At 36.7% G+C, this 13,554-nt stretch overlaps 2 protein-coding genes across 2 annotated transcripts in view; both read left to right on the plus strand.

Annotated features, from left to right (window-relative positions):
* Positions 1 to 2,804, plus strand: part of LOC134813781 (uncharacterized) — a 44,922-nt gene extending 42,118 nt beyond the window's left edge. The window contains exons 38-39 of the mRNA XM_063821661.1: positions 131 to 257; positions 1,668 to 2,804. Of these exons, the coding sequence (XP_063677731.1) occupies positions 131 to 257; positions 1,668 to 2,084 (544 nt within the window). The 3' untranslated portion in view covers positions 2,085 to 2,804. The remainder of the gene's footprint in view (positions 1 to 130; positions 258 to 1,667) is intronic.
* Positions 2,805 to 8,571: 5,767 nt separating this feature from the next.
* Positions 8,572 to 13,554, plus strand: part of LOC134814053 (neo-calmodulin-like) — a 69,025-nt gene continuing 64,042 nt past the window's right edge. The window contains exons 1-2 of the mRNA XM_063822046.1: positions 8,572 to 8,592; positions 12,905 to 13,002. Of these exons, the coding sequence (XP_063678116.1) occupies positions 12,940 to 13,002 (63 nt within the window). The 5' untranslated portion in view covers positions 8,572 to 8,592; positions 12,905 to 12,939. The remainder of the gene's footprint in view (positions 8,593 to 12,904; positions 13,003 to 13,554) is intronic.

The raw sequence follows: 13,554 nt of genomic DNA on the forward strand, positions 1-13,554 counted from the left end.
AACTAATCATTCTTTATAACGTCCATCATGGGTTTAACACTTTAAACCTGTTGTCTCCACTGCAGCTGTCGCCAATATATATAAGGGATAAATAGCGATTAGTATACAATAATGATAATACATTACTCAGGTTCAACACCGGTGCTAACACGAGCAAGACCACGTCTCTCGCACTCTCAAGCTCCAACACTACCAGTGTGACTGTTCCAAACACTGAGAAGAACGGCACGGGCAAATTCGCTAATGTTTACTCCAATGTGAGTATACTCGTATATGCAGTGGTTATAAATGCTAGTGATAGTGACAAAAAATGAGTTGATTGTTATTTAACCGTTCGCCATGGCATGTCGAATGTGCATCGTGCATGTTAATTTTTGAAAGAACGAAAATATTACGTTCCGTCACATTAAGGCTGATGTTTTTGAACGGTATTAATGTATTATTCATGCTTGTGACATGCTCTTTTAATTTTGCACGGAAGCATTGAATGTTCAGATTTAACATCCCTAGACACTTAGTAGCCAGAGATTAAACCTAAACTAAAGCAAAACTGTATAATATAAAACATTTTTTAACAATGAAACAACCTTTACCCGACTTATACAGCACAATCGACGATGTGGCCCTCAAGTTTTAATGTGCAAAGGCTGGCCATATAATCATTCGCCTCCCCGACTTAGTTATCTGGTATTGCGATTGTTTGAGATCGTTTATAGGTGTGGACATATATTTAGGACTCCGGGGTCAAGGGTGGGTGCCTGAATTTGGGGCGCATAGTCGTGGTAGGGTGTAGTATAAATAAAGATTTGAAAACCTTTTTCGATGTGCAGGTAGATGATAATTCCCATGTCTACAAACGCTTGCCTGGAAATGAGGCATCAAGGTTCGGATGTGAAAATATCGATCAATGAATTCTGTTCTTTTAAATGTTGCAAATGATTTTGGTGACAATTTTATGACTGATTTTCCTGACTGAATTCAGTAGGCGCTTAAGGCTTTTTAAGTTTTTAAACCAAAAACAATCGTTTCTATTACCAAGTATTTGCAACATGTTTGATTGTCCGCTGGGCGCTGATCACTTGATGTTTGTTATCTAATCATTAACGATTTTCATATGACTTTATATTCTGAAGTGCTTTACATCCTTTCCTTTCCTTTCCTTTCCTTTCCTTTCCTTTCCTTTCCTTTCCTTTCCTTTCCTTTCCTTTCCTTTCCTTTCCTTTCCTTTCCTTTCCTTTCCTTTCCTTTCCTTTCCTTTCCTTTCCTTTCCTTTCCTTTCCTTTCCTTTCCTTTCCTTTCCTTTCCTTTCCTTTCCTTTCCTTTCCTTTCCTTTCCTTTCCTTTCCTTTCCTTTCCTTTCCTTTCCTTTCCTTTCCTTTCCTTTCCTTTCCTTTCCTTTCCTAACCAATTGGTCATTTTTTAATCACAATTTCTTTCATCCCTGAAGTATTTTTGTTGATATATCATATACTGTCTTCAGAAATATTTGTAAGCATGATAAATGGCTTTCAAATATTTCCAATTTAAGCTGCATGAATTATATCAATATGTAACAATGTGGCAATTTAGTCCATATTATCAAGTTACTATTTAAAACTTAATAATTAAAACTGCTGATATTGTTTCTGTTGCTTGCATCAAACTAACAAGTGATCAGATATAACCCAGGAGGTATCAATCTCCCTGAACGAGGTGAAGGAGAAAGAGCCCCACTACCACCAAGAAGATCCAGTCTACTCTGACATCCCCCAATCTGACCACGAGGTTGAAGATGACCACATCTACGAAGACTTTGTACCTGACACACGCCCCGTCTTGCGGAGGAGAGATGAGCAGCCCACACCTGAAGAGGAGGAAAAGAGGAAGACCATCACCCTGTCCAGGAACCTGCAGGGACAGCTGGTCAGGGAGAAGGTTCAAACATTTGAGGGGATTATCCAAGGAGCTGAGGTGGTGGTGACATGTCCAGCAGATAACCAGAGTGGTGGTAAGACATGTCCTGATCAGGGTGATCCTAGTGCCTCGTTTCAGATTAAATCTGGTAGTGGCGCTTCTGGGGACAGCAAATCTCCTTTTGATTTGTGAGAGTTGGACTCCTGGTGGGATGTGAGAGTTTATCTAATTAATCTAATTAATTAGTTAATTAGTTAATCTAATGATGATGGTTTATCCCTCTTTGATTTGTGAGAATGACTCTGATTAGTTCAGTTTAAAAACCTTTCATTCACCTGAGACGATACACAATTGTATTTGTCAGTTTACGTTTATAGATTTAGAATATTTTGATCACAAACAAGAAATACTGAGACACAAACAGCGTTCAATATTTAGTTGGTTATGAAGATATTTTAACCTTAACCATTTATAATGATGTATGATTATTTGGTAATACTAAAATACTAATAATTTAAAATTATAATTCAAATTATTGGATGTGACAATGAAAAAATTTAAATATTTTTTGTTGAACCTTACGTAAGTTTTAGCGGTGTCGTCAGTCTGTTAAAATATTTCCATTCTACACTAAATGATTTTAGTTTCTTTTATTATAATATCATCAATGAAAATAACGCCCTCATTAAATTTTCCTTTGAATCAAATAAGTATCTAAAATGTTAGATTCGATTTAATATTTATGTTTTATATTTTACATAACTGAAAGTAGAAATTGTAGATGTCATTCAGATGATAGATACTTCGACAATTATGGATTTAGATTACATTAATTAGTTTCTGTGTTTTGAGTATTTGCAGTTTGGACTTACTTTTCATGAAATAGTTTTTAACTTTCTTTTCCAATCGTGATTCCAATGTGTTTTCTTTTAGCGTCCTAAATCACTCAACAAGTAAAGCCACACCAATTGCAACAGTAAAGCCACACACTAATTGCATCAGTAGGCTAATGTCCTAAAGACTCATGAGCAACATAGCATTTGTCACAAGATGCAAAATGACTCACTTTGTGTCCAGAAACACCTAAAAAATGGCCTACCACTGACCGACAGCTACGCCCGTTTTCCACACCTTAACAGGCCATTAACAAGTTTCCAATCAGTAACGTGATCTGATTCGCCATGTCAGATTCTCAAAACGACAGTTGCACCCAAGCGCAGGTTAAGTTTGACTCCCAAAGTCGCACTTAAATATCTAAGTGTGAACTAAATCATGCAACATAGGTAAAAATGTGTACTCAATTCATTTTTAAAACACCATAAACTGTTCGTGGAAGACACCCACTACCCAAGATGCTACGTCTAAGCTCTGGCATAAAGCCACAGACCCTCCTGCAACTTGTGGGATTAACATTCGGTTGGGAGGAAGTAAAATTACAAATTAAATAAATGCGCAAAATCCAAAAATAAAGTTCGGACGAATACTATATTACAGTCCGCTCTGAAGAATGCATATATTCACTATTTCATCGCACATTATCCTCGATAACTCAATTTTTGCTAGGGTAAAGATAACAATGAACGATCCCGTCCTATCTGTACCATTCTTCGTAGCTTTGCGTCTATCGTTATGATCGTACGGTTTTTGATTAAATAAAGATTACTTTTATTATAATTGGAGGATTTCAATATCGATTGGGCGCAACTGTCGTATTTGATCAAGCAGTTTTTTAATTGGTTTTGATTCGTCATCTTTCCATGGTAGCTAGATCTAGATTGGGCGCAACTGTCTGGCAGCCAAATTAGTCTTATGCCAAGTAATCTTAATCTGAGGTTCTAGAATTACAGTTCTAATGTTCTAGTATTAGTGCCCCAGATAAGATCTCGTGGCAGCTGTAATAACAAAAGAGCTAGCCAGTGCAGTAACCACTTGATTAAAAACGAGGGAGTGCAGACGTGCAGTGGCACGCATTATCATACGATGGGAAAATCTATGCGACTGAAAAACAAAACATTGGGTCATCCTGAAGTGGGAACCAAACCACTGCGGTATTATAAGAAATTAGCTAAATTAAACAGCGGCCAACAGATCTCAATTCAGGGATTACAGAGCAATATCCAGCGAGGCAGTTAAGTCAGTTATAATTATAAAGTGGGGCACTGGCCAGTGGTCAAGCGACAATCTGGCCCGGATCCAGTGCCGAATTATTTTAGCTCCGGTATTCTTGGTACATATTATCATGATTTCATGGCATGAATAAATTAAAAGTTTGAAGTTGAATTTTGGCTAAATTGGTGCAAATGAAAAATTTTAGGAGTTTTCACAAATCATTCAGTAGTTATTTACTAATCAATCCTAAACTGAGTGTTCTTGAGTATATGATGAGCATGAGTCGGCAATTGCGAACAATTTGCTGTTAGCAACTGACCCTTTGACCTTAAGAAACCGTACTTTTGAAAAATGTCCCTTTCGTATAAGACGCAAATATACTGCTGGCCTGCGCCCATTAAGAGAAATGCCCAATTTAGTAGATCATTCTCCGTTTTTTTAGGTGTTTCTAGATACAAAGTGAGTCATTTTGCATCTTGTGACAAATGCTATGTTGCTCATGAGTCTTTAGGACCTTTTTAGTTAACAGTCCAATAGCCCACTTGTGAGTATATATTGTCATTGTTCGCTCGGCAAAACTCCGTTTTTCAGCCACATTTCCGAAAATAAGCATTATAAGGTATATACTGAGATATTGCTTCATAAGTTGTAAATAAATATGGCTATTAGGCACATTTTGGTGTATTGGAATAGTCTCTACGATGTGCCTGGGCTGAAATACAAAAATTCGATTGACCGTGAAACCCTGAAAAAGGGGTGTGGCCGAAAACGCCCCTATTGCATTTATTGCAAAAATGAAATAGTGACCAAATGTTTTTAGCATCTAGAGAGGTGATAACCGTCGAGAAATCGCTTTTAACACGAAAAGCTAACGAAATAGCCTTTTAGAAGGGTTGGGATCCGACTACAGTAGAGCCACACACTAATTGCATCCAGTAAAGCCACACACAAATTTAATTGTATTCGTTTGTAATTTTGTTGTCTCTTATCAGCTTGCTTATCTCGCCTAGTTTAACAGCGAGATTACTGTGTGTGCGTTTAAGCCATGGCTACTGTTAACGACAAGGAGTTGGAGGATCTGCTCGGGAAATGTTCTGCTTGGATACCTAAAGCGATGGAAAAAGTCGGGTGCACTGCTCCAGTAGACGTGACGTCAGCAGTGTGTAAACATGCGATGAAGGACACTTTGGCTTTTTTTCTGAATCGTTCCACTTTGTGAGGTTTCAGGCGGAAAAAATTAAATAGCTAAAGGCTGAGCTGAGCTCCATCAAGAGCCGGCTAATCTAGAATCAGACGTGGGTAATCAGCAATTACAGGAGCAGATTATCGACAACAAGGAAACGCAGCTCGACGCAGTGGCGTAACGTTGCCTGTTGGCGCCCCCCTGCCGAAAAAAGCGCCCCCCTGTTGGCGCCCCCTCCCCTTATGGTGCCCCTCCCTAAAATTGAACAAATTAGGTGATTTTAAAGAATACGCCGGTAAAATCTCTAAAAAAGTGTGTATCTAGAGCAAAACGCGCAGTTTTGCTAGTACCTTTAGTTAAGTTTTCGAAATTGTCCCAAATTCAAACGACGATTTGGCGCCCCCCTGTGGTCAAGTCTTCAGTGGCTGGGAGAGCAACTTGAAAGAACAGTTCAAGTCATACAGTGAAGCTGCTGCGGAGAACGATATGGTCTACCAGACTGATAGTTTGCAGCAGATCCGGCTACACTGAAGAAATTTGTCAAGTCCGTTATCCTGGAGGAGGATCGGAGCAGGAACGTTGTATTATTTGGACTGCCAGAACAGAAGGGCGAGAATGTGGCAGAGCGGGTACAGGAGGTATTCCAGGAGATAGGACTAAAAGTAAAACCTACTCGGCAGGCTACCAGACTACCAGAGTAGGAAAGATTCGTAAAGAGAATTCGAAGCGCCCAGTCAAGGTTTCGTTATCAAGTCACAGCGCTGTCCATCAAGTGCTATGTCAAGTCAAGAAGCTGCGCCACTCATCGACTCTGAACAAAGTGTATGTGAGACCAGATCGCTCCGCAGAAGAGCGATCTTAGGACAGGTTCCTGGTTCATGAACTGGTGAAGAAAAGAAAATTGGAACCGCGTATAAACTGCATTTCATACGATCGGGGACAATTCACTTAAAAGACAAGCCGATCGAGTGATGATGTGTGTTGTGGCTGTGGTATGTGTGCGGTTTTTAAAGATGGTGAATGTTTATGCATACCACCTTGCACTAGCTTTTCTTGTTTTCGCTCCATATGAGCACAAAAAACTTCATAGTTTTCACAATATTTTGGTTTGATTTCATTTTAGGCTAATGAAGTGTTGGGGTGAGTTCATACTAAACATGAACCATGTGTGCAGTGCCCTGAACAGAGAGATTATTCATTCACTATTATTTTATATGTTTTAATTGGTCATTAGAACTTTAGAACCGCCTGGCACCGTCCAGCTTTCAATCAAGTATCAATTTAACTATATTTCGGGACTGCGATAATATCAATCAGACATAAATGTGAGCACTTTGTTATTACAACAGAAATCATTTATCTAAACTTGTTTGAAGTATTCCCACACCATGACATTCAAACCAACAAGTTGAGTCTTGCAACCCAAAACATTTTCACGTTTGTAGTTTTACAATTTGAAATTGAGTGGTACGTGGGAATTTATCACAGTAATAGTAATACCTCGCTATAGTGCGCATCGAAGGACAAACGAATTTGGACCAATAAACCAGATAATAAAAATTGAAAATACTTTTAGTTTTATCAACTGTGTTCATCAATCGTATCCATAGTTAAACCTTCGTTGAAAGATTGAAGGTCCACTCCAATACTTGGTGCTCCAATGTGATGCACGTCTATTTAACCTATATCAACTTTCCGATCTACATTTAATTTCTAACCCCCAAACGTAACCTGGATCTTTTAGCATATCGCATGTAAAATACAGTGATACTATTACAAAGTATTATCTATTAGAATCATGAGGCTGTCCAGTGTGTATTGGACTGAGATATGACACTACTATAGTTATATATCCCGGGGAAGTGGGGCAACTATAGTGGTTGTGCAACTTGAGCTAACTTAATTAGTGCTTGTTTCCTAAACATTTAAAATTCGTTATCTATACTTAAAATATTTATATTGTTTCACAATAATTGATACCTCTGGCTCAATAGAAACTAGTTATTTTTTAAAAACATGATGCTAAATAAGTAACAAGTTTTGGCAAAACTCACATTTTGACATCGTTTTCTTTGGCTTCCTCGTTCATTTTTTCTGAGAGCAGTCTGCCTCGGGCCTCCGTATGACAAAATGACGGACTTTTAGGTTTTTGAAATGCCTTAAATCGTTCATATTAATTTTTGTTTAGAACTATGTCCGATCACGCAATTTTTGGACAAATAACGTCCAATAAAGTACTCATATTTATTACATGAGATTGCACGTTATGTGAAAAACAAGCTCCTGATTAATACCCACAGAAACCAAACGTTTGCAGTGAGACCCCTTCCATTACACTTACATCCCATCAAAGCTCACTTGCATATAAATATAATATAACACTATTAGAAGATATAGCTATATAATATAAAGCTATTAGAAGATATACCTATAAGGCCCACTATAAAGAATAAAATAGATTGCTCACTGTTCAGCACATATGGCTATGCGGATCCAATCGAAGATATAAATGATATCATGAAATAATGAACGTCGATAAAATGAGCAGCATGGGCCGCCGCTTTTTTCAATGAGATTATCACTTTCTCATCAAAACAGGAGGATGGTAATTGGAAATCCTCATTAGTTTTAAGCATTGATTGCATGGCTAAGGTGTTTACTGTTTACAACAACATTAAGCTAAACCATGGGTAGTACAAGCGATATTTTGTGTAAGTTCTTTGCACGTGTATGATGATATCTAATATGATATGTTACTTGTTATTGTTATGAGATGTGTTTGATTAAAGAAGAGCTGTGCAGACTCACTCATATGGCTGTGGTTTTACGCTAGTTTTTTACTACACTGCCAATTTTTCAACGTAAAATCGTTTTCTTGTTACAATTTGACCTTTTGAGCTCACAATCACATTAGAGCGTGTAACTTTGAAGCTTTTAAGTCATTACAAAGTTAACTTTGATCGTTTATAGAGCGATCATTGAACAAAATCAGGCCGATTCTTATTCTGGCGTCTATATCTTGTTGAAGAGGGAGAATCTTTTTCATTTCACAACTTATACCCGTTCAAATTCAATGGTGTTAATTGTGTCGTTAATGAATTTTTAACCCAATTCCCGTTCCGGTATTAATATGATTTAGAAATTTTTGAATTTCCTAAAAATTATTTTGATAAGAGTTCGTCTTATTCCTGAATTTTTGTTCATTTATGGATAATTTGAAATTCCTGAAAGATTTCTCACAATCCCTAATCTTATAATGCCTTTAATGTTTGAAGTATTATTTAATATTTATGTTTCTAGACGACAGAATCAGACAAAATACGTCCCGGTATATAATAAAGATTTACTTGATCCCAATTCCCAGGTGTCTGTAGAGAGGCATGTTATAGAGAGGCACGGTATGTCGAGGTACGTTATTACAATAAAGAGGTTAGACTGTATACCAAATTCCAAGAAAGATATACCGTGTTTATAGATTATGTTACCCTTACCAGGCATTGTTCAAAAGCTTTTAATATCTCAGCTCACAGGAACACTCTAAAAGCTTTAAAGCTGACCAATATGCTTTATTCTCTCCAGCTAGTATATTGTATATATTGTATGACGTATGTATACATATATTATATATATATATTGTATATATTGTATGTATATTGATCTTAATTTAGTCACCCCATTATCTCATTATACGGAATATAGACGGTGGGATTTTTGATGGGTTATTTATATTACCATAGAGCACGATTTTCTCGCATTAAGATATTTTTATTATTTCACTCATGTAGTCTAGTTTAAAGTTACTGGGGTCTAACTGTGTTTTCCTTATTATACTGTAATCTGTATCCTACATTTAATACACTTCCCACATGTTATGTTGCTAATGCTTTTCATTGACAAATGATCTGTAACCTACGTGTTATCCAGTTTCGGTTTAACTAAACCGGTCTATAGATAATCCAATCCCTTTACATGATACATACTCAATAGATTATGGAGATAACAGATGTACTACAGTGTTCAAATTAGTTTATAAAACTAATTAGTTTATTAAACTCAAATTAGTTTATAAAACTGTAGCTATAAATTCAGCATTTATACGGTAGTTGTTTTCCCATAGTTTGGAGTTTTAGATATGACTAAGTTATACAATGGTTTGAAATCTTACTATATATAAAGCGAGACGATATATATACGATATATGTGTTTATCCGTACCACTTTACTGACACCACGGCATCAACTTTAACGCGACTTTCGGTAAAAACCGTAAAAGATATACAACTGAAACTTTTTTGACTGGGTCAAATGCTTTAAATCAGCATGAAAAAACAAAAAATTGGCCAAGGAATAGGAATTTTAGAGCCCAAAATGTGGACCCCCAAGTGGTGTCAAAAACGCGAATTAAATAGGTAATAATTATTTTAGTCTCTTGAGTCTTGACACCATTTTAGGGTTATACGGGTTCCTGCTTGTACTAATAAGCTAATAGGTTATGTAATATGTGAACTGTCCACGTTTATCTGCAGAGTTAGAACTTTAGAAGGATCACCAATAATTAGTTAAATACCATTTCATCGAATTGTAATCATTGTGACTACTAGTAATGACCACTACAACAGAAATAATTGCACTTTATTCTGCATCATACCTTATCGGACCTTATTTGTGTGGACATTGCGCGGACGGACATAATTTTGGGTGGACATTATCAATTATGGACGCGAAAATGTCTCTGAACGTCCATGGTATCCGGACTTTAATTCAGGCGGACATTACGTGGACGCTGAGCCCTATAGCGTCTGATACCACTGAGAAGTTTCCAACCGTTACCCCTCCAATAATAAACGTACTACACCTTTTGCCATGGTAAGTGTAGCTACAAAATTAAAATTACAACGTAAAAATTGTATTTATATTCGCCACATATCCAGATAGAACATGACGTCATGGTGCCCCGGTAACCACTGGTTACCACTGGTTACTAACCTAGTTACAGGGTTTAACACTGACAGGGCACATCCCCATATACCCTCACGCTCAATACCTTGAAAGCCCTGCAGAATTACAAAGCAAATCCTATAAATTTTCACCTTATTAGAAGACCCGTAGTAACTGGACCCTACAGGGTTACCCGTTATTAATTTGTATTTGAAACAATCCAACCTCCGTCACAGCCTTTACCAGCACAATTTATATGTAATTGTATTCCATTTATTGATTAGATCCGCGACAAACCAATCCTCAGTGATATTCGCTGTCACGTGTGTCCTGATGGTGTCTCCAAAACAAAGCTCGGTCCGACAATGCCCCTTAGTTCAGCGTTTTAGAAGTTCATGTGTTTTCAACTTTATGTGTTTCGAGCTAATAACCCCACAATGCTTCACAATACCCCACAATACCCCACATTGCCCCACATTGCCCCACATTGCCCCATATTGCCCCACATTGCCCCACAATGCCCCACAATACCAATCTACATTTGTCCGAGTGGCGCTGAAAGCTGACACCCCACTCCAATCACCAACTGTGCACCAGTCTGCTTTGTTTTCACAGCTGTTTTCACAACTGTGGGAGGGTAACACATGTGGGAGAATTTGTTAATTGTTTTACCACCTCCGGTAATCTAACTATCTAACTACGCTTTCAACTTTTAGTTTAGTTCGGTTTTATTGTTCAGCGTTGTCGGAGTACGTGGGTTTTAAACTTTTAATTAGTAAGGTGCACATAGGTCCCTAATTTTGTTTACACACTCGGTCACTTGTCAAGGCATGTAAGGTCATTCGGCGAATTTTCTTTGAAATAAAATTATGTATTTGTGTAACAATTTGAAAGTTTATTGATAAAAAACTGCACTATGCTACCACTATGCTATCAGCTACAACAATGTTCTCATGTGTTAGGGTATAAGGGACGGGCTAGAGTTAAGTAAGGGTAATTATTAGGCTGTTTTAATAAAGAGATTTCGTAATAATACAGTGCGGGAATCGTTTCAATATGTGTTTGTGGGTATAACTATAAGTTAACCATAAACGGTCAAATCAGCAACTAAATGTGGGATAAAGGTGACAAGATTATGAGGACTGAGATTTTTAGCTTAACTTTTACTTTAGCTTTGAAGTTTAACAATGAGAGCTGCAGTTGCTACTTGCTTTAACACTTTTACGATACAATCTTTGGTTAAGTTTTACCTATAAGTTATAATATACGCTACAAGTTATTTATAGGTTATACCTATATTGCTGATTTTATGAGCTAAGTTATTGGTTATAAAATTAATATGCTTATTAGTTATACGTTTATAACGTTATACCTTTACTAAATACTTGCATTTAACCCAACTACCTCTGGCTTAAAATCACTATAAATAATATTACATTTCCTTTGCCGCACGTATATGTAATTTTACACTTTTACACAAGAAATTTACAAATTCGAAGGGTTTAAAACTCGTAAAACAATTACAGAAATATAGCAAATGGATGGTTGTTGACCACAAAATTAAACAAGCACATATTTCATGTGGTACCAGTCCATTATACCATTTATTGGTTTTCGTCATTAACAGCTTTATTTCTGAACTTATTGATGAAATCCCTGCCTACCTTATACTTTTCCGTTCTCGTCACTCTTTTCATTACTCATTAATTAGTCATCTCCAGTTGATCTCTCGTTGCTGATTTGATCATGTATAATCTTATCAGTTCAATACGACATTGTTGACACGCGTGATTATTGGTTTACAACCTCTCATGATCAAATGTATCCTGCTATAAACAAAATGTGGTCTTCGATCGTCATAGTTTTGGCAACTTGCCATATTTTTGTATCAAACGTTGAGACTGAGTCCAGGATTAGTATATCTGTAGTTATCCAGCTCTAACTGTAACCCCAAGAGCTTCATGGATCATACTCCGTCTGATGAGCTATTTTTAGCTCGGGAACCCCATAAAACTATAAAAAGGAGTATGTAGAGAATACAGGTGATGCCCATAATATAACGTCTCCTTATATGTGTCTGATGTGATATTTCTTGCCATATTTACAGTCTAGTCTCTGTTTAGACAATACTACATCAAATTGACCAACTTTTAGCCCTGCAATCTTACAACAAGTTTATCTCGTGAGAATTAGTGTTGATTTGTATTATAAGTGTATTGTTTCCTTTCAAGCAGTTCTGTTCCATTTTCCAAATCGTAACACACGTGACGTACAATTGTCACATCTAACTCTAACTCTAACTCTAACTCTAACTCTAACTCTAACTCTAACTCTAACTCTAACTCTAACTCTAACTCTAACTCTAACTCTAACTCTAACTCTAACTCTAACTCTAACTCTAACTCTAACTCTAACTCTAACTCTAACTCTAACTCTAACTCTAACTCTAACTCTAACTCTAACTCTAACTCTAACTCTAACTCTAACTCTAACTCTAACTCTAACTCTAACTCTAACTCTAACTCTAACTCTAACTCTAACTCTAACTCTAACTCTAACTCTAACTCTAACTCTAACTCTAACTCTAACTCTAACTCTAACTCTAACTCTAACTCTAACTCTAACTCTAACTCTAACTCTAACTCTAACTCTAACTCTAACTCTAACTCTAACTCTAACTCTAACTCTAACTCTAACTCTAACTCTAACTCTAACTCTAACTCTAACTCTAACTCTAACTCTAACTCTAACTCTAACTCTAACTCTAACTCTAACTCTAACAGGTAAAGAGACTATGGCAGGAGTAATTATGTGAGAAATGTCCTGTAAGACCTTATCAGAGATAATTAAAAGCTCGGAGCAGAACAAACACGACTCCTGGGTGAGTGATCAATCAATTAATGAATTCTAATTTATTATAATTACTCGCCATCACCCAACATTGCTCATAACATTGAGCTATGGATTATGTATGCAGGTTTACGTCATGCTCTTCTAAGGGGCAGATGTCACGTGTCATATCACAAATGGAAAATGAAGTGTCACAAAGTTAAAGTTCTGTCGCTGTCAATAATGAATTCATTCATTATTATTGAATAAATGCTTTTTAATATAATTATTATATTTAAACAGGCATTTTAACATTTATTTCATTCTATCAGTTTATAAACTTCAAATAAATTTATTTGAAATAAAACGGTGTAAAGTACGATTCATTGCGTGTAACGATAACAAAATTTCTAAGCGAATCCCACAGTCACTAGTTGCAGTAGTCACCAACTAATTTCACACTGACAGATCATTCACTCAAAGTTTCTTAACCGTATAAGGGTTTAACGTTTGTAACTATGCAGTATACAATCACCAAGCCGAGAGGTATTTTCATTTCGTTCAGCAATCAGTCATATCTCATCCAAGATAAGCAAAACATTCA

This window comes from Bolinopsis microptera, chromosome 4 (genome assembly GCF_026151205.1).
Source record: "Bolinopsis microptera isolate Bmic1 chromosome 4, MBARI_Bmic_1.0, whole genome shotgun sequence".
Classification (NCBI taxonomy): domain Eukaryota; kingdom Metazoa; phylum Ctenophora; class Tentaculata; order Lobata; family Bolinopsidae; genus Bolinopsis; species Bolinopsis microptera.